This window comes from Mustela nivalis, assembly GCF_964662115.1.
Source record: "Mustela nivalis genome assembly, chromosome: 6".
Lineage (NCBI taxonomy): Eukaryota > Metazoa > Chordata > Mammalia > Carnivora > Mustelidae > Mustela > Mustela nivalis.
Window position 1 is genome coordinate 28,271,663 of NC_139025.1, and position 22,267 is coordinate 28,293,929.

General features: G+C 46.6%; 1 protein-coding gene across 20 annotated transcripts in view; it reads right to left on the bottom strand.

The window, feature by feature from the left end:
* Window positions 1-22,267, bottom strand: part of FOXN3 (forkhead box N3) — a 400,355-nt gene that overhangs the window by 161,637 nt on the left and 216,451 nt on the right. For all 20 annotated transcript variants that reach the window (XM_082733885.1, XM_082733900.1, XM_082733890.1 and 17 more), the window contains one exon: window positions 11,910-12,046. In XM_082733885.1, coding sequence (XP_082590011.1) covers window positions 11,910-12,046 — 137 coding nt within the window. The remainder of the gene's footprint in view (window positions 1-11,909; window positions 12,047-22,267) is intronic.

Genomic DNA, 22,267 nt, shown 5'->3' on the forward strand with positions numbered 1-22,267 from the left:
CAGAGGTACACCAGGGCCTCAGCAGACAGATGGGGAAGAAAACAGAAAGGCAGGAGCACCAACACTGCAAAATCCCTGAGGTATCTTAGGAGGGAAGAGCTATGGAACAGAGCTTCTCCTTGCCCATCCCTAGTAGGTCCCTTATCTTGTGCCGGTAAAGACGAGGAAGGTGGCCAATTATCCTGGCATCCCTGAGCAGTCGGAAGAAATATTTTGCACTATTTTATTTGGGCTCCGCTCTCTCACAGAAATCATTAATAAATATCTTTTGAGTAACACCTGTACGCAGGGTTCTGTTTAGAGCACTGGAAGGGAGAACTCAAAGAGAGACCTGGTTTTCACAGATCCTCAATCTTGAAAAACTACAGAATACAAAATATAAAAAGGTATTTTACATTGTAAACCCATCTATACAAGGGCTGCACTGGTATGCCGTTGGGTCAAAACAAGACTATACAATTACCAAAAGGAAAGTCTGGCAATGATGAGGAAGGAGAAACTACAATGCACTGCTTTTCTGGGGACCAGACACAAGTGACAGGCATTGGATACATCCTTTTACTTCATTTAATGCCCCAAGCAAGCACTCCTTTAAGGCAGGTACTGTGATGCCACAAAAGGAATGACAAGGTACATCTTTGGAGAGGCCAGCCAGGTAACTTGTCCAAGGTGGCACAGCTGGTGGGGAGCCCAGGCGAGGCTCGAAGCTGCATGTGTTTCTGAGACTTGCTGGGATTTGCTGGGAGCCCGCTTCCATGGTGGATGGTCAAGAGCTGGTGGTGGGCGGGGGGTAGGTTCCAGTCCTGGTCTGTGTCAGCACACGTGGGGCTCTCGAGTCTGGCTCCATCACGTGTCCACTCGTGCGTGGCAGAAGGACCTGCCCGAGGCACCAAGGCTCATCAAGCACAGGCCCCGAACAGAGCACCCTGCCTGACTTCTCGTCTACCAAAGGGGTGCGGGGAGGTGGGGGAGAGCTGGGGAAACCAGCACCACACTTGAGAAGCTTGGGATCTTCGCATCTTTCTCACTTTTCTGCTTCCCAGACTTCTCTTTTCCTCCTGAGGATGTCACAGCTGCTGCATCGGACAGTCTGCCTGCAGGACCAGCAGGGGCCCAGTCCTCTGCAGGTGCAGGGAGGCAGAGGGCTGGCCAGGAGGCTGTGGGCCTGAGGAACTCACCAAGCCGGCCAGAACACCCTTCCTTTCAGTGAGTGACTCTGCTGGAAAGTTTACACAAGGTAAGTCCTTCTATGTGCCTTGGTTTCTCTAGAAGCTGAAAAAGGGATGTACGTGTCCATTTCTAGCCCAAATGAATCCTGATTCAAAAAAACTCTGTTTTCTGTATTGTTGCAAACGAAGCCTGTCACCCCAGGCTCCACAGCGGCAGAAGGAAGGGGCTGCAGGAGAGAGGGAGGAGAAGGAAGGAGGTAGAAGAAACTGCTACAAGTTTCTTGTTGTTTTTCTTCTGAATGGGTCCCCCCCCCCAATTCACTTTTATTCCTGCCAGACTGGATGGGGAATGTGTGCTGGGGGAGAACGCAAGTTTGTCATAGACCTATGGGTGGAATGAGCAGCTGCTTAGCAGATTCTGACCAAAACTTTCCATTCAAAAGCAGATAAATGCACAGCGAGCATGTCTCAACTTGGGACTACTGTGATTAAGCAACTCAATCTAGAAAGATAAGGATTAAGAAATGTGTCTAAATGGTTTATGGATGTTTTTTCCACATGACTTAAAAATCAGCAGGAGTTGGCAATTAACGAAATTTCTGATGCTTCTCACACTCCTTCCGCACCTTTCACGTAACATGGCAGGGTCTCAAGGATGGACTGACAAACAATGTGACATGGGCCTTACGTAAGAAAGACAAAAGGTTAAGAATGTGATCCGAGGCTCTGGCCACAAACATGTGATCCTACAGAACAAGGACAGCACTTTGGCTCCCGCGTGGAGATTTATACAAAGGGTGGGTGTCGCTCTCATTAATTCAGTGGATAAACAATAGGGGAAGGTCCGGACGATTTGATGGACAGCTTTTGGAAATGATCTTCTGCTTGGCAAAACACTGCAGTGATAATTTTATTCACACGGAAGGAAATGCAAAGAAGTGTCACTAAAACAAGGGAGGTAATTATAGGGCACGAATCAAAAAGCTGGATGACACAGAATAAAGAATAACTAAATTAGTCCCATCACGGGCTTGAAATCCGGACTTAACAATTTCAGGCGAAGATCTGACCTCTCCTTTCTGAGTAAGAAGGCCAGGCACGTTTCCCCTAATGTCTTGTTTCCAACATAACAAACCCCATGCCACAGAATGGGGCTCCATCCGTGGACGGCCAGAGCAGCTCGACAGACTCAGAGACGGAACATCTCAGGAGCTGGAAGGGAGAACCTTACAACTCTCTAAGCAGTAACTCCATCTTTCTAAAGGATCTCGGCAACCAGTCCTCTAGTCTAGACTAGTATCCCCCGAGCAGCTCGTTCACCCATCCATCTAAACATCAGCTCACCAACCCAAACATTCATCCAGCTCCTGCTCTGTGCCCAGCATGGAGTTAGAGGCTCTTCTATTAGGGAGAGCTTCTTTGAGCCTGAATCTTTCTTTCTACAACTTCGACCCGGCAGATCCAATCCCCGCAAGGGGAAGCTGAAGACTGCAGGCACACTGACCTTCTGCAGGTGCTCGCCTCCAGATGATACACCCCCAGCTCCTCCTGCTTCCCAGCCAGCCTCACTGCTTTCCACCTCATCTCAAAGTGCCCTCCCAACTGGACAGAAACTCTCCAGTGAGGTCTGATCCACACTGCAGGTGGGAATTACTGGCCATCACATCATTTGTTCAAACACTCATCTTTTATTATTAACACTACCTAAGACTACCTACAGAACCCTTGTGACCAACCCGACTCACTGCCGACATACCAACAGTAAACTACTCCTTCCCCCATTCTTGCTTCCTCAAATCTTTTATGAGTGATGGGTTCCACTATTGCTAAGCCTAATTATATTACACCTCTCTGTTTAACCCCCCTCCTTTTTTAATCTATAAAATCAAGAAGTTTCTAGCTGTAATGGGAAGACGAAGAAGTTTATACACAGAGCACTGGTGGGTTTTCCTTTTCTATTGTGATGAAGAATTTGCCAATTTTACACGGCTGCAGAACAAAGAATGTGCTGCCTGTTGTTCCACACTGTTCATCATTGATTTCAGGCATTTTTGACAGTTCTTTCATATTTCGAACACAGAGATCAATTTCTCCCCCTCTGGGAAGGTGAGGAGTTTGACAAACATGCACAAAGCAGGTCAGCCCCACTTTACGGGAACGGCCTGGCGACGGCGAAGATGCTCTGATCAGGAATCCGCTCCACCCTCCAGTCCGCCCGTCCTCTGCTGGCTCTTCGGAACAGCAAATGAACAGGAAGAGAATCGAGCAAAGACCCCAGACTCCTGGTGGGTCCAACGACACCCTGACCTTCTAAAGGGGAATGAGGGACAGAGAACCTCTTCGTTTTCTTTTTTTTTTTTTTAAAGATTTATTTATTTGACAGAGAGAAATCACAAGTAGACAGAGAGGCAGCCAGAGAGAGAGAGAGAGGGAAGCAAGCTCCCTGCTGAGCAGAGAGCTCGATGCGGGACCCGATCCCAGGACCCTGAGATCATGACCTGAGCCGAAGGCAGCGGCTTAACCACTGAGCCACACAGGCGCCCCCCTCTTCGTTTTCCATCATCTCAGGGGTCAGGTGGACAGAAATGTATCAGCAGGATCTTAAGAGCTCCTAACACTTCTGCTACTGGAATGCAAACCAGGGACTGAAGGCACCCAAGAGATCTGAGGACCAGTGAGTCTGTGTGGCTCTCCCGGCCATGAGCTTTACTCAGCACCTGAGTAAAATGGAGGTCATCAGCCCTGATGACTCAACATTCAACTTTTAAAGTGCTTTGAAAACAGAGTGAAGATGGGTGACTGGGCACAATACTCAATATGCCTAGTCCCTAAGTGCTCAAAGATACCAGGGGCTGTTTTCCATCAAAATAAAATAATGTAAGACTGAACCAGAAGTGTACAAAGAACAGCATAATGAAGGCAAAAAGCTGAGATTTAAAATACCCTGTATGGGGCGCCTGGGTGGCTCAGTAGGTTAAAGCCTCTGCCTTCGGCTCAGGTCATGATCCCAGGGTCCTGGGATGGAGCCCCACATCGGGCTCTGCTCAGCGGGGAGCCTGCTTCCTCCTCTATCTCTGCCTACTTGTGATCTCTGTCAAGTAAATAAATAAAATCTTTAAAAAATAAATAAAATAAAATAAAATAAAAATACCGTGACCAACTCAGAAAATATAATGGAAGTCAAAAGATAGCATGATTTGATATGCAAATAAAGTTACAACCAACTAATGGATTTTTAAAGTTCACACTGTAAATAAGCACTTTTTTCTTAACATGCAAGAGTGAAACCCTACAATCTTAAGCCTTTTCTCATCCCTGTCTTGCCAACTTTTTAACAAAATAAACTTTGTATTTGGAAGTACCACCATTAGAAAACCTTGTCATTCAATCCAATAGCTATGCTACCACATTAATTCAGCATATCCTTCTACATATGAAGCACAACAAACCTTCACATCGATTTTTTGTAACTGAGTATTTTTTAAGAGATTACTCTAAGCAGAAAGTTGAAATTTAGGCATATTCTCTCAAAATACATCACACCCCACTCACCCTTTTAAACATACACAGATAAACGTACCAAATATGAGAATTTAAAAAACTATTTACGGTTTCCGTCAACTATACTGCTTACAAGTAAATATTAGAAATGCAATTATGATGCAACTCGTCTAAATCCTCACATTCATTTTTCATGCTTGGCCGAATTAAAACTTGCAATGACATGACAGTCTAACAATTAAACTCCTTTAGTGCAAGTTAAAACTGATCTTATTGTGGTTTTACAGTTCTTCTGCCAACGATTAAATGCACGCCACTCTGAACGACTGGAAAGAAAGATGTCTTATAAGTCAAAAAATTACTGGATGCTATCCAAGCAATGAATAAGCTCTTCCTTGCTGTGTGCAAATTCAGCATTTTGGTGGGGGAATTAACACAGTTATGTTAACAAGCTTAAGATTCTAAGGATTTTCTAATCTTCTAATTGTCTAAAAGGATGAGCTCCCCAAACACCTCCCCTTCCCACCTCCTCCCAACACAATCCCCCATCCGCCATGACCAGTTCACTCCCATAGCCAAAGCGTTCCCACCTGGTGAGGAATCACTGATAATTTCATTAATCTGAATATATACTGACCACTCTGTCCAATTTCTCTGCCACGTAGGCACTTAAAAAAAAAATCATAAAGAACAAGCTTAAAGCACATGAAGAGGGCAGGACTGCTGAGTCAGCATGAAAATCAGCCATTTTCATTAAGGCCCTCAATATCAAAAGGCCAAAATCTTTGGAGAGGCCATTAATGTATTTTTCGTGGTTCATTAAATGGCTGTGAAGAGGCAAAAAGAAACATAAAGAGCTAAATGACAAGTCTGAAATGTCCAGGATTTTATTTTTATTTGGGCCCAGAGTAGAGCCCAGCATGGGGCTTGAACTCACAAACCTGAAATCAAGACCAGAGCTGAAATCAAGAGTCAGATGTTTAACGGACTAAGTCAACCAGTACCCCCCCAATCTGCCTTCCGCCCCCTGACTCTGCCCAGGACATTTTTTTTTTTTTTTAAAGAAAAAAAGGGTGAGAGCAATAGACACTATAATGTTTTGAATCTGCAAACTTTAGATAAAGTCATCCAAAAAATAATTCATTAAACTTACAACATCAAAATCTTGTGGATTTTTCTAACTTTATACATGTTTGGTCACAATATACAAAATACAAAATACACTGTGATTATTCTTAGAATGGAGACTTTTTTAAAAAGATGTTTTCTTTATTTATTTAACAGAGAGAAAGAGATCACAAGTAGGCAGAGAGGCAGGCAGAGAGAGAGAGAGAGAGAGAGAGAGAGAGAGGAGGAAGCAGGCTCCCCACTGAGCAGAAAGCCCGATGTGGGGCTCGATGCCAGGACCAGGCTCGATCATGACCTGAGTCAAAGGCAGAGGCTTAACCCACTGAGCTACCTAGGCGGCCTAGAGTGGAGATATTTAAAAGACAAATGGAAGGTAGGGTATGGAACAAAAGTCCCCTCGCTCAGGACTCATTAGCTCCCCACCATGGGCCAGACTATCACACAGACCAGAGGCATACAAGATGCTGAGATATCCTTGCACACACCACGGAATCAAGAAACTACACTGGCTCTGTCTCCTAAAGGCATTTCACTTTATTAAATTTCCCTTCTCGGGAAGCCGGGGTGGCGCAGTCAGCTAAGCCTCCAACTCTTGGTTTCAACTCAGGTCGTGATTTCACGGTCGTGAGACTAAGCCCTGCGTCAGGCTCCATACTCAGCATAGCGGCTGCTTGGGACTCTCTCCTTTTAGGGCCCCTCCCCACAGTGTACCCTCATTCTCTAAAATAAATAAATTAATCTTTAAAAAAAAACTCTTTTCTCTGAAAACTGATCATCCAGGAAACTCTCTATAAACCATACTTATTAATTATAAAACCTGTACCCACCTACGGTGAGAGACAATTAAAATGTTTCTTCTATAAACTGATTTTGGATTGGTTCCTATGTAAGAGAAGGTATTACGTAAGACCCAGCCTCATACATACTTTTATAAAAGAATCTCTTGTCACAAACACAGTGGGCAGCCGCTGTTTACAAGGGCACTAATCTAATTGCAAAGTTTAAATGTCCCCACTATAAAATATCAAAATCATAAAAGCTGGGGTCTCCCACTGGGAAAATGTTTTATTTAGCCACTAGTCATGGAAGAAGGTTCGAAAATGAGAATTTCCTAAAAAGTTGGTGGGAGTATAGATTGGAACAGAGTGTAAAATTGGAAGACAATCTGGCAATATCTATAGCAAAAGCATTAAAATATGCATGAAATATGCATATCCTTTAACAAGAAATTCCATGTGCAGGAAGGAGGGGTGTACGCAAGCTAGCCATTAAAATAGACAATAGGACTTTTCCGAAAGCCTTTGGGGAAGAAACCCAAAACTACCATCCCTCCCTCCTCCTCCCAGGCCCGGAGTCTGAAGGCCACACTGAATGACGTGGAGGAGTCTTCAAGGAGGTCAATTTTGCGTGATCAGCGGAGTTCCCTGGGCTTGGTCCTGGGGACCTTACAAAGCAAAGTTGGGTGCCATTTCATAACAGTAAAGTTCCGAGAACTGTAATATCTGATTAAGAGGCATGTCCACTTGCGTGGCTCCTCTGACCCTATAGAAAACGGAGGTAAAAGCTAGAGCTCCCAATGAGCAGCCTTCCAGATGTAGCATCATGAAGACAGAGACCTAAAGTAGGTCAGGCAAGCGCTCAGCACTGCGGTGAGCTGACTTTTCATTAGACCAAAAATGACCTGGATATTTAAAACTGATCAACTCAACTAGCCTGTGTGCTGGGGGCTGCTTTTTCTTCAACAGCGAAATTACAAAGACAGCACAGAGTTCCCGGACACCCCTCACTCAGTTTCCCCGATGTTAAGAGCTTACGTGATCTGGGGACATTCATCACAACTAAGGAACCAACTCTTGTACGTGACCATCAACCAACGTGCGCGGTTTATTCAGATTCCACTAGTTTTTCCCTTGTGTCCTTTGGGTTCCAGGAACGCATCCAGGATATTGTGCTACCATTCAGTCCCCGGCGTCTCCCTAGCCTCCTCAGGTCTATGGCAGTTTTCCAGACTCTCCTTGCCCCCGATGACCTGACAGCTTTGAAGAGCACCAGTCAGGGATTTTGGAGAGTGCCCACCCCACCCCTGCCTGGGAGACAGAACTATCGCCTGATGTTTTTCCTGTGATCCGGCACGGGTTATGAACTTGGGGGCCAGTCGGGGGGAAACCACAGAGGTGAACTGTCAGGTTCATGACATCCTATCAAAGGTGCCTGCTGGCAACCTCTAATCACAGAAGTTAGCTTTGAGCACCTGGCCAAGGTGAGGGGTGCCAGGTTTTCCCACTATGAACCTCCTCTTCTGCTCCCTTCCATGCTCACTCGGTGGAATCAAGTCATTCAATGCAGCCACGCGGGGTGGGGAGTTAAGCTCCAAATCCTGGAGGAAATGATTATCTCCCAAAATTGTCCGGAATTCTTTCCAATGGGAGATTAGTCTCTACGCCCATTTACTAATTCTATCATTTATTTACACCGGTGTGGACTCACAGAATCATACTTTACGTTTTGGGTTATAACTCAACACTGTTATTTATTTTGCTCCTCAAACTGTTCCAGTTTTGGCCACTGGGAACAATTTCAGGTCAGCTCTTGTGTCTCTTTGTCATACCCGAGTGTTTTGTTTTCTGAGTATCTCCTTACCTTCCACTTCTCCCTATTTTTCCACCAAAATGCCTTACTAAGAAACGGGCCGTCCATCATGGGTGCAATTCTTTCTGTCCCCTCCCACCAAAACTCCTGGCCACCAGTATCTCGGAATGTGAAGTCACTGGCAGTGTAATTCGTTAAAATGAGATCCCACTGGAGGAAGGCAGGCCCCTCTGCCGCTAAGACCAGTGTCCTTATACAAAGGGGAAATCTGGCACCAGGAAAGCATCAGGGGAAGATGACGGCAGGGACCGAGGTTCTACAACCCAAGGAATGCCAAAGAATGCCAGCGACCATCGGACACTAGGCCTGGCACTGATTTTCCCTCAGCCTCAGAAGGAGGCAATCCTGCTGACTTCCAGACATCCAAAAGTGTGAGAAAATAAACTTCTCCTAAGCCATTCAGTTCTGGGGTGCTGGGGTGGCTCAGTCAGCAAAGCATCTGCCTTCAGCTCAGGTCATGATCCCGGGGTCTTGGGATCGAGCCCCCACACCAGGCTCCCTGCTTAGCGGGGAGTCTGCTTCTCCCTCTCCCTCTGCTCCTCCTCCTGCTCTCTTTCTCTCTCTCTCTCTCTCTAAAAAAAAAAAAACAAAAAAAAAACCTTAAAAAGTAACTTTTTAAATTATATATTAAAAAAAAAGTCACTCGGTTCTTACTCTGTTATAGCTAATGTCACTGAGCTCTGCATTTCCATCAAAAACAATTCACAGTTGGGGTGTCAAAAGAGGCAGGTACAGAGGAACAGCCTAATACACATCCAGAAGGGTACACTGGAACAGGAGGCCTGAGTCCACGAGCTACAATGTTCAGCACTGTATCTGGCCCTGAACAACGTCTGGGGCAGTGTTGTTGGATACCTCATTGTCCCTGCAGTGCTCAGGCACCCGCAGCTCGATGTGGAGCTACTCGCCAGGCACACCTGCAAGCACGAGCAATAACCACCCACCCGGAACAATCCACATCACGCTAAGTAAGCACCAGCCCCGCCAACGCCAAGCACTTCCCAGGTGTCCCACTCCGATGACGAGTGATTCCCCACCTCAAAGAGGACCTGCTAGATACTGTCAAGTCGGCATTTCTGGTCCTTGTTTAATGACGTGCTTTGTCCCACATCCATCCTCCCCAAGTCCCATCAACAAGTGGCCCCGGGTCTTGGACCTGAACCAGATACGACGTCACTGTAAGCTATCCAAATACTGTATGGTCATCCACTCACTAGGACCCTAAACACACACACCAGATGACCCTGGAGCAAAACCTGAGCTCCGAGACGAAGGGACAGCCGTCCCCAGGACATAGAAATGACTTGTCCCCAGACTGAAGACACGGAAGCAGCAGGCTAGCTAGAATCTGATCCGTCGTCTCACACCACATCCAGTGACCTTTACGGAGGTGAAATCTGAGTGCCCCCAGGGGTAGATGCAGAAACTTTTTTTTTCTTCTGTCACCTGGGAGAAGAGGAACTGGAGGTGACAGAGCAGGATCTGAAGTCGTCCATTGGAAATTATTTTCATCACACAAGCTCTGGTTTGCATTTTTATGCCAATGTTAAAAAATCAAATGAAGTCATTAAGCTTAGGCCAGCTCGGAAAGCCTCTGCCTGAGTATGCAACCCCCAGAGCTCTGCCGTAATCCTTCAAATTATTAAATAATTACTGTGTTTCCCATGGGGTCGCATTTGGCAACAAAGTACTGTCTAAATGAACCAATGATAGGACCCAGTGAATAACACTTATGTTCTTAACTTCCTAGGAACAAAAGGCTAAGAAATACTTCTAAGATACAAACTGGGGAGGAGAGTGGGGGCTTTCTGTGGGGTCTGGAGGATGGGGGAATGGAGAATGACTAAGAAACCGGAGAATCTGGGGAAAATCCCAATAATGAGTGTCGCCTTCCCCACCAATGTTGGAGACCGGCAATTCTCCCACCCCAGTTCCCTTCCATATCAGGAGGAGCTACAGCCACAAGAAGAAAACCAAGCATATGGCTCTGTCCTTCCGGACATTTCTACGATGTTGGCTGGCTTGCTCTGGAAAATCCCACTTCATCTCCTACAGCTATATGACCTCAAGTTGTCATTTCCAATAGAGTATGCTTGCGCTGATTTTTATGAACACAGACAAAAGCTGCTACAACCTTTTTTTTCCCTCCCCCAAATCTTTCAAACCAACTGTAGTTGCTATGTAGGGTTATTTGTTTCTAAGGCAACAGCGTATATCTAAGTACTAATGGCCTGTCCTTTTGCCAGGCAACAAACAGCCTTGTGATGCAACTGCACCTGTCTCGGCTACGCGTTGCTATGGAGATGCTCCAGTTGCTATGGCTACCATCACGCTAATCGCCTAGCAAAGGCAGACATACAGCAGTCTTCTCCGAGAGCCCAGCTGTTCTTGCGCGTCTCCTGCAGAAGACTGATTGTCTAGGGCCTGTGACGGAATGCTTCTCAACCAAGACGCACAAGAACTTCATTAATGTGCTTGCAGAAGATCACTTTGTGCTCCCCTCTGCACAGCAAATGCCAGACAAGGGAAAGAATGTGCAAAGAAGTGGACCATAAAACTACTGAAACCTACGAACCCATGCCATCCCTCACTCACAGAAACGCGTAGCCCAAGGATAAGGTCTCTCAACTGGGTGCTTATGATAGAAACACGTTCTTACATTAAAAATATATATATATATTGTTTTCCAGGAGGGAGGAATATATTTCCAACCCTAGTGCTATGGGCGATAAAATCAATTTTAAGATTTGTATCTGTGTTAATACCGTGGCTACTTTTTGTCGACACTAACATTAACACCTCCTTTCAATTTATTTATTTATTTGTTTGTTTATTTATTTATTTTTTAAGGGACAAGCTTCCCACTCTCTCCTCCAATTACATCTTTATAAAAATGACACCCGTGACCTCACTGTCTCGACACAAATGGGCATGTGGGGGGGAATGAAAGCTTCCATTGTCCTCTGCTGTTCTCCTTGAGGAGGCAAACACCAAGTAACCACAACAAAATGATCGCTGTGGAGCAGCGTCCACATGGAGACCAGGAATGACAACAGCCGAGTGAGTCCTTGGGTGAACACCTGTAAGACACCCGCAGTCAGAGGCTGGGACGAGGGAAGCGCTTACCTGACTCATCCCTGTACTTCTGTCCCAACAAACCGTGACACACGGAGATGTTAAAGCTGTCACCTTTTCTGGGTAAATGTTTCTACCCAGGAAGACAGTATTTCGCCCACTGGGAAGCCTTCTGAGCACGTTCCTCTGCAGCAGCAAGAAGCGGTAAGCTTTGCGGGAAACACGACACTGCGTACGCCACCGATAGATAGTGCCTGACTTCTTTCTCATTTACCTGCAGTTATTTTTTGTATCATACAGCCTCTTAAATTAGTTTCTGTGCCCGTCTCTGCCAAAATAATGCAACTTCAGTACAGCAAAAGAAAAAAAAAAGTCTGAATTGCTTACCTTTGATATGCCTGAGGAGAGGCAGGAGGTGTATTGAACACGTGTGAGTATGGGTGGTAGGGTGTCTTTTTCAAAGCCTGAATTAGATTTTGTCTATACTCTGGGTCTATGCACCACAATGACCCTTTCCCAATGCTCTGCAAAGAAAAGGAAAACATAAAAATGATTAACAAAGCAACATTCAGTGTTCCGCAGTATGCAGATGAACAGCAATTACCACAGTTACTTATTTTGAAAAGCCTCTCACTTATGCGTCCTCGTCTGCCAGCCAGAAATACGTAATATTGGACACTGACCGGACGGCACCAAAAACTGCACTTTGGTCCTACCTGGGTTAAGTGCGGCACACGAAAGGAGCATGCTTTTCCCAGGGGACGCGGTACAATAATAGTGTAAATTTTCACATCCCAGCGGCCCCCCAGCTCAGATCCCTGTATTATTTTTCAGTGTCAACTCTGAAGGACGTACGTATCCCCCCTTCTGAAAAACGTGTTCTAAATTTGTCAGATTTCAAATGGGGAAAGAAAAAGAGGGCAGGGTACCCCCAACTCCCATCGCCCCTGTAAAAAATCTGAGAGTTGTGTTTCTAAACCATCTTTTTTCCGTACCACTTTGCAAGAAATGGAAAAGTAATCTGCTTGTTTTTTCCTACTTACTCACAAAAGAATGACATTTAAGCTTCAAATGGATTTCTGTAATTACCTTCCCCAAGAAACAAAAGAACTCGGGGGGGGGGGGGGCGCACAGGGAGCCGGAAGCCAATATTTATTTTCTGAATGTCTAAGTTCACATATTCTGCCCCCAGCCTAAAGGAGTTGGATCTTTATAAGTCAAACTTTAAAAAGCAAATTTTCTGAAACTAGTTCTGTGGAAAGACTTGCTTCTGAGGCCCACTTTTGGTCTGTGGACCACATTTTTATTTAAAAAAAAAAAAAAAAAAAGGTCAGTCCTTCTGTGAGGCCCACTGACCTGGCAGCAGGCCGATGGGCAGTCACTATTCTGAGTGCACGCTTTCAACTGACTGAATGTACCCAAGCTGTTTGATAAGGTCGTTTGTAAATATTTACTGATTTAGAGAGAAAAGAAGTCAAATTACATAAACCCACACCCACCCCATGCTGGCAGCCAAGGGACTGACTCTCTCCTTTTCAGAACTACTGTAAGACAGAAACAATAGTACTGCTGAACTCTTAGAGGGGGGAAAATGTCCCAAGAAAATCCTTAGAAGGGGGGGAAAATAGTTATTCCTAAAATCTTTAAAGAGGATTTTAAAAATTTGTATTTCAGTCATGAGTTCACCCAGCAGTTGACTTACAAACTGATTCACAGAACCCATTAAAATTCTTCACTATCACACCAGATTGGGGTGGGGGTGGGGGACCAGAATTAACTCTTTCTGGTGCGCTGAGAAGAGAGAATTGCTCCAAAAGCCAAGATCAGTGGCTGGGACGTCTGAGGCACCCCAGCCTCCACCCCCCCCCCCGACCCCCACCCCCTGGGGCGGGGGGGTGGGGCAGGCACAGAGACCTGAGCCCAAACACCGGTACCAGTCGGCTGACCCGCGTAAGCAAAACACCAGCGTTCCAGTTTAACCAGCTGGATGTGTAAAGACATGAAAAATGTCCACTTTGAAAAAATCCAACGTCCTTATGTGGCCTTTCCTTTCACGCATACATTTTCAAGCCCAGAATAGTTGAGGGGCACTGATGACGCTCTCCCAGTAAAGCAGGAGGGCCACTGAAGGAGCTGCGGGGACCCACCTCTTCTTTCCTTTGGGAAATAGATGCAAAGCGCACTTTCTAGAAGAGGTATGAGTGAGGATGGGGCAGACCAGCAATCACCAAATCCAGACAATATAAAACAAACCACAAAAGCTGGTAACTCAGGGCGGGGGTGGGTGGGGGTGGGGGTTATCCCTGGCCTGACTCCACCAAGGGTTCCCTGTGGTGCCTTTCGGATCTACTTGAACACAAGGCCTCTAAACCAGCTACCTGGAGCGCCAGGGCCCACAAGCCACCCAAACATTTCTGCAAGGAGATTATCTCAGTTCTGGGAACCTAAGAGCTTTGTTTTCAAGGCGGCTTTCAGGGTGGGGCCGTTTAATCTTACAGGGAATAAAAATATGACAAAGACATGAAGGATAATTGACCCTCTTAGGCAAATAACAGTAAGCAGGGAATGTGGTTTCTCTTAATCCCGGCCTAAGTATCTTTTTTTTTTTTTTATTATACTGCATTACTATTTATGAACTAAGTGGGAAAAAACCACAGGGGCGGGGAGGGAAGGGTTGCAAGTAACTGATACATGTGCAAGAGGCAGGGGTGGGGGTTACAGGAAGGACCAGGAATTCTGGAGCCATTGAGATGTTTCCTATGTGGCCTAGGGCAAATCATGGTCCTCACAAAGTCTTGGCTTCCCCATTGGCAAAATAAAGACCCCCTCAGGAATGGGTGTGGGGCCCCAGCAACAGCATGAAGTCACACAGTTGTAACAGGCACCATGCCTACAAGTACTCAGTGATGCTGGATGATGTCATGAACATATTCTTTCTGACAGAAGAAAGGGAGCCAAGCTGGCCATCCAATGCCTTTCAGTTGTCTGAAACTCTTGATTTCAGCTCAGGTCATGATCTTGGGGATGTGGGATAGAGCTCAGCATAGGGCTCACGTGCTGTGGGGTGGGATCTGCTTGGAATTCTCTCTCCCTCTCCCTGCCTCGCTTTCAAAAATAAATAAATAAAACAAAATCTTTATAAAGCAATCAATCAAATCTGACTTTCCCAAAGCTGTCCATCATAAAAGCAGCATCAAGTTCCGAGCACGGCCGTGGGAGGAGTCTCCGGCAAACCCACAGGTACTGTCGGTCCTGGCTTAGCAAATCCAGCGTGGAGAGCCTTTCTGCTTTATTTCCGTGAGTGTCCCCTCTGCCCTCTGCACACACCTCACTCCGTGTGCTCGCTCCCGTAACTTCTCCCGTGCTCAGGAAGCCAGTTCTGATTCACAGCAGCCTTGCCCCTCGCTCCTCCAACTTTTCTTTTGCCCAGGTCTTCACATGGTGATCACCAAGCTGAGGTTTAATTTCAAACTGATCTGCACATGTGTACAACGGTCATTTGCTGCAGACATGTGCCTAGGCTTTGGGTCATAACGCTTCCCACCTTGATCAGTTTTGCATTTTACCGGGAGAGAACCTGGCACTGCTGATAGGTTTTTGCAGACCAGACATGAACTTCAAAATCTCACACTTAGGGCCACCTGGGTGGCTCCATCAGTTAAGTGTCCGCCTTCAGCTCAGGTCATGATCCTGGGGTCCTGGGATCAAGTCCTGCATTAGGCTCCCTGCTCAGTGGGGAGTCTATATTTCCCTCTCCCTCTGCGTCACCCTGCTTGCACTTTCTTACAAATAAAATCTTAAAAAATAGGGGCGCCTCGGTGGCTCAGTAGGTTAAATCCTCTGCCTTCTGCTCAGGTGATGATCCCAGGACTCGAGCCCCACATTGGGCTCTCTGCTCGGCGGGGAGCCTGCTTCCTCCTCTCTCTCTCTGCCTGCCTCTCTGCCTACTTGTGATCTCTGTCTGTCAAATAAATAAATAAAATCTTTAAAAAAAAAAATCTTAAAAAATAAAAATAAAAAATAAATCTCATACTTAAAATTTCCAAAGAGAGGAAAAAAAAACCACAAAAAGCATCTTCAGGACACACCTCCAGGGACACTGTCACCTGCGTACCCCCTCCAATGACAATATATATAGAGCTTGAAAGGAACAGGAAGAGCCTGGCCATGGCATCTCACCTCCAAGTGTCCTCCTTGGTCTCATGGAACACCACAGAAGAGTAAAAAGGTCGACTTGAAAAAATTTTTAATGGAAATAAGTACAGAGAGAATGCTCAAGTTTCTTAGGACAGGAAAAATTACATTTAATGCCCTTAACCGGGGAAAGGCAGCTGTAATTTGATTATAGTTGTGTAATAAGTTTAGAGTCAGAGCTTTTATAGAAATTTCTGCATCTCATCTGAAGAATAGGGCTTTTTTTTTCTTCTGTGACAACTGTGGGGGGGGCCACACATCATTAAATGCTAAGGAATTCAAAATAATAAGGAAAGAAAGATCTTCATTCAGAGATACATTTTTGTGTACAGATATTCTTTAAGATGACATTTATACATACACATGTATATAAAGATGAAAATGTGTCTCTGAATGGAAATCTTTCACACACACACACACACACACACACACACACACACATATAGCTTGAAAAAAAAAAAAAAAACCAATGTGAAAAGGAGAGGGCTGAAATAAGTTGAGTAAGAAGATAAGGATGAGGCCAAGTTTTGTGTTTTAATTAAAATGCACCTGGGGAATAGCAGCCAGCTCCTCGTTAGCAATAAAAAACATCAGGACACAAGAGGAAGCCTATGTTGTAGAAAGAACTGATTAGTTGGAAAGGTTGAAAAAAAAAAAAAAACCCGGAGATAAAACTAAATGAAGTCTTACATTTAACTTGTATCGATAACATTTTTTCCTGAGATGGTTCTAGCGACCCATGACTCTCTCCCATCCCCTCATGTAGAGTATGTCGTCTGTCAGCCAGCCGTCCATAGGGGTCTTCAGGGGCAGGGCAGGAGGACTTTATATTAAGTTGTGAATTTCTGAGGATGAGTACCATATTCTATAGACGATTTTCAAACAGTGCACTCTCATGTTCATGGGTCATGGGGTCAGTCTCATGGGCACAACCGGCTTGGTTTTCAAGGCACAGAACAGAATCCCACAGACTAGGACACACAACATCCAGGGTAGAGTGGCATTCCGTGAAACGTGCACGTGTGGACACATGTACACAGGCTCATGCTGGATCATGAGGAAACATACACTTTGTCTGTGGATTCTGGGTCCAAGACGTGTAGTACATGCTGCTCTAGGACAATGGTTTTCTTTTCTTCCTCCCATTCTCACCCCTTCTGACGGGTAAAGCCCACTTCCAGCAGTGACAGAAGAGTCACCAGGATACCCCTGGCAGGGGAAGAACCCCATGGGGAAGGCGGATGAGGCAGGACCCAGGTCAAAACGGAGTGGGGATCTGAGTATGTGTTCTCGGTGCATCATTGGAAATGATTCTTCTCGATGGTTCTGATCTGCCATCTCGGGAGGGCGCTTCCAACACCACCTACCCTTGTTCCTTCCCTCCTCCATATGGTCCCCGAGACATGCCAGGCACCATGGGGGCGACGCTAGTGAATACAGAACAACACAAAAAGACACTGCTCTCTTGAAGCTTGGATTCTAGAGGGGGAAGAAGACAGCAAGGAAGTAAGAGAAGAAATAAATAAGCAAGATCGTACAGACTGGAGTGCCTGCCGTGAAGGAAATAATGAGCAACAAGTCAGAAGGCAGGGACCTGCCGCCATAGGAATAAATGGGTTGGAAGAGGCAAGAGGAACCGCAGAGGTTGTTGTGACTGATGCCACAGTCCAGGCGTGAGGGGACCGGTAGCAGCAGGGAGGAGGAAGTTTCCAGATGTATTTTGAACCAAATGGACCTGGCAATGGACTGGAAGTAACAGATAAAGAAGAAAGATGAAGGATGGCTTGGTTTGAGCAACTGACTCGGTCAAAGACGGGACGGGGGGGGGGGGGGGGGGGTGGTTCAGTGCTCATCTGAGCGTATAACCCTCGAGATGTCTCTGAATTAAGAACTGCTGATCAAGGGACTTGAATGACCTTGCTGGACATACGCCCCCTCTTCCCTCCACGGTAGGTTCGCTGACCCCCACCTTGTCTAGCAGAAGCTCGGGAATGCAGAAAGGTGGATATGAGGTGGGCTGGCGTTGAGGTTCACCATCAACTGATTGTTTGATGGGGGGGGGGGGACCTCTTAAAGGGTCCGAGTAAATATTTTAGTCATTGGAGACCATCCGGTCTCTGCTGAAAAGCAGCCACAGGCATGAAGGGCAGATATGCTGTGCTTCCAGAGTATCTGATTTACAAAAACAGAGCCCGTCGTTCACCACTCCCCTGCTCCACAGCTCTATACCTGAACCCGGGGTTTGGACTCAAAGCTCCTGCAGTTCTGGGAACCCAACACCAGGCACAGGGTCTCCAGGAGCTAAGAGAGCTGGGCTGGTCGTGTGGGACTAGACCCGGGGGGGTGGTATGATGATGACCTAAGTCAAGTGCTTCCAGGCACAAAATAGGGAGGAGTCGAGCACGAAGAGGAGGAGGTACAGATGGGATGAGGAAGCCCATCAGTATTAAGAACACACACCTCAGGACGCCTGGGTGGCTCAGTGTGTTAAGTCTCTGCCTTCAGCTCAGGTCATGATCTCCGGGTCCTGGGATCGGTCCCGCATCAAGCTCTCTGCTCAGCGGGAGGCCTGCTTCCCCTCTCTCTCTGCCTGCCTCTCTGCCCACTTGTGAACTCTCTGTCAAATAAATCAATAAAAATCTTTAAAAAAACAAAAACAAAAACACACACCTCTGAGCTGCACCTCACTAGGTGGGTCTCTGGGTCTCAATTTTCTCCTCTATCAATGAGGTGGTTAGACGAAATCCTCCCACAGACTAAATCAAACCATACACTTTGAGAATGTGCTGCTCTAGATTCATCAGTGTACCCGGGCCTTCATCGCTCCCTCTCCTTCCCAGTGTCCCACTCACTGTGCATCAGAAGATGGGGTAGGATGCCTTTTCATCAACCTGCGACTCTGACCCAATACACAGAAGGTCTTCCCAGGATCTGGAGGGCGGGCTTACAATCTTCCGGAAAGAGCTCCTGCTACAGCCTCCCAGCGGCTGGTCCCAGGGTGCAAGAACACTTCCCACCCCCCACCCCGCCAGCTCCTCCCCTACTGTGGCGCTGGCTCCCACTCAGGCTCCCCAGGGCCAAGCTGACCTAAAGGAAGAAGAGAGGGAAGGTGGCAGGGAGGGCTAGGGCTGGGGGAGGGGCTGGCAGGTGCTGATACCCCAACAGTGGCAGGTTCCATCCTTGGCGCCCCCAGACCGGGCTGAACTGGGACTTCGACAGTTCACAAACCCATTCGAACTTCCCTGGGCTGAACCAAGAATGCCCCTTGGGTCTCATTATGAAAGTCACTTAACACTTGTTGCCATGACACACCACGACAGTGAGACGGGGTCCACCTTTTCGGGCACAGGACCTCCAGAGGAAGGCAAACAATAAATGACTCCGAAAGACTCTGTAAGCTGACCAAAGGGCTATGGAACTGCAGGGGAGGACAGAGATGAACCCTACAGGGGAGGAAGGTGTGAACACTGTTCTCTCTCTCTCTCTCTCTCTCTCACACACACACACACACACACACACACACACACGGTCCTCAGCCAACCCATCCTTCGGACCCACTCAATGCCCACACCCCCTGTGCAGGGCAGCTCCCCGCTGGAACGGGCAAGCTCTTAAAGACAGGTCTCACTGCCACCTCTCCCCTTCCCACCCATCCCCCCAACATGGTCTCACTCCCTTGCGTTCGGGCTTCCCGGGGCTGTCAAGACGATGAAAGGCAACTATGCCCAGGTGCCCATGAGAGGGGCCAGAAGCAATGCCAGGGCTTTCTTGGGGAGCGCCAGAATGCATCCCACACATGGCCCCCAAGCAACAAAGGGATCGAGCCATGTGGTTCTGGTCTACACTGCTACCCTGCGGTGACGTGGTTCTGGGTAGCAGTGTAGACTGCTATCCTGCTGTTACTAGAAATAAAGCACTTCTCCCAGCCTGGCAGCTTCTTCACCTCTGTATTAGACGTCATACTATCTTTTCTGAGTCATGACGGGCTTACATGTGGTCATGCACACACAGAATGGCCCTAACACAGTACTGAGCACGTAAAAGGCAGTTAATCAATTCAATGCTCCTCTCTGTCAAAGGACGTCACAGGAGAAGCTGGGACATGCTAGAAAAAAGAAAAAAGAGAGAGAGGGAACAGAGAAAAGTTATGCTAACAAATGACCATGACCTCGTACCCCTCCAAAATGCTTGGCAAGTGAGTGATTCCTAAAGGCCCTTTTTGTTCTAAAGGTCTGTCATTTATAATGTAAAGACATCAAGGGGGATTTTTGAATTTTAAATATTAAGAAAATGATCTGAGGAACTAGCCAAGTACATGAAAGAGAGAGAGGAGGAGAGAGAACAAAACTGATCACAACGAATTTTTATCTAGACAGATCATTGTTCATTTCCCACAACAAAACAGACAATTACTCCAGAAGAAAGATTTTAAAAAAAGAAGTCACGTCAGACCCTTGAATTTCCCTAACAACTTTGCAGCGCGGCGCTGTTTTTAATGTCCCTCTGTGCTCTCCCTGTTCCGCTTTCTTTTTTTTCTCCCCCAAAAGGAGGGGAAATGAAAAAAAAAAAAAAAAAAAAAAAGAAAGAAAGAAATTATACTCCTGGTCCAGACAGAAGTTTCACTCAAGACCCCAGCCTGTGTGCCTCAGAGTGGGGGGGGGGGTCCCCTGCAGGCAGGGAGGACCAGGCCAGCCCGTTGAGATCAGGAGCTGGAAACGGAGCCCCCACTGATCACAGCCACTGGACAAGGCGCCCTCTGAATATCAGATACGGAAGTCACCCCCAATTCTGCAACCGTCTTGCTGTAATTTTATAGACATGTTCCAAAAGATGGAAAGCATGATCAAGACATTACCTGCACAATATTCAGAGAGGTGAGCCATGTGGCGTTTTTGGCGCCCCACACCTCTGTCAGGGGCACACCTCAGCTATCTCGTAACCTGCCCCCCGCCCCGGGTTCTTTCATGAACATCTGCAGATCTGGGGGCCAGGGAATGCAGCAGGGACAGGTGGGCAAGGACACAGGGCACAGGTTCAATGCTTCGTCTGCAGTGGCAGCGCTGGGCAGGCTCTGTGTGTGTTAGTCACTGCAGGAAGCTCAATCCTGTCCTTGCATTCACACCAAAATAAAACCAAAATCAACCCAACATTTGCCTTAAAACCAAATTAATCTCCAGGAAAAACCAGGTGTGGTCAAGGGGGTAAACACTGAGAAAGGAACCCTGTTCGTCAGTTTCCCAGGGGTCCACTTTGCAAGAATCCCTCTTCGGCTCGCGACCTGGGAATTACTATTCAATAACCTCCACCCAGCCATCAGGCCGGCTTTCCTGGGGCGGGGCTGGGGGCAAACCTGGTGAGGGTCCATGCATGAAGGCAGGCAGAGCCCCCACGTGTCTGGGTTGAAATGAGTTATCTCTCCTATTCTCCAGACTGCCGTTTCCCAACTGCCAAAGGCAGGCGGGAGCTAATGCACTCAAATCAATCAATAATAAAATGATCAGCAAACACCTGAAATATATTTATGGATACTGTCGAACTCTACACTGGCGATCTCTAATAAAGAAAGGGGAATGCGCATCCCCACAACACTGCCACCACCTCATGCTCTAAATCAGAAGGCCGAACAATTAGCATCTGCAGAATCACTGCTTTATCCAACTCAATCTTCCAAATCCATTTCACCCATCTCCTCTGGGGACGGTTAGCAGCTAAGGGTTAACTCTTTTCCAAGATCTACAGGCTCACAGTGTTACCTGGGCAGGCTGAAAAGGAGTATGGGCACAGAGAGGTTTAGAAAACTTTCAAGCACTTGCAAAACACACAGGAGGTATGAGAAGCTGGTTGCTGGATAGCTTCAATGATAGCCAGGCTCCACCACTTCAAAGAGGTGAATTCAGATGAATTCCAGATATCGTGTGTCCCCCCACAATAGATGGATAAGTAAATTCTTCATGACCGCTAACAACTTTATTACAGAAACAAAGATATGCAAATGTAGGTTTTGTCATCTGGTATGAAACAAGAATGTACAGTGGTGTGATAAAATGGTCCAAGATGTGGATATATTCCTTTTTATAATTTTTTAATAACAGTTGTTTGTACCGGAGACGCTATCTTAAAATAAAAACTGCGTAAGCAAATTACAAAGAGGACACATAATAGAATAAAAGACATATATTAGACTGTCTTTTCATGTGTTCTTTTTTTTTTTTTTTTAAAGATTTTTATTTATTTAGTTGAGAGAGAGACAGTGAGAGAGAGCATGAGAATCGAGAAGGTCAGAGGGAGAAGCAGACTCCCCATGGAGCTGGGAGCCCGATGCGGGACTCGATCCCGGGACTCCGGGACCGTGACCTGAGCCGAAGGCAGTTGCCCAACCAACTAAGCCAACCAGGCACCCCCCCCCCTTTTTTTTTTTTAAGTTTAAAAGGCAAACTCACTTCAAGCCAATAGATACGAAGGGAGGTAAACTTACCATTCATAGCACTGACAGAAATAGAAACTCAGTTATTTTTAAAAAGTTCAAGACCCAGGGGCACCTGGGTGGCTCA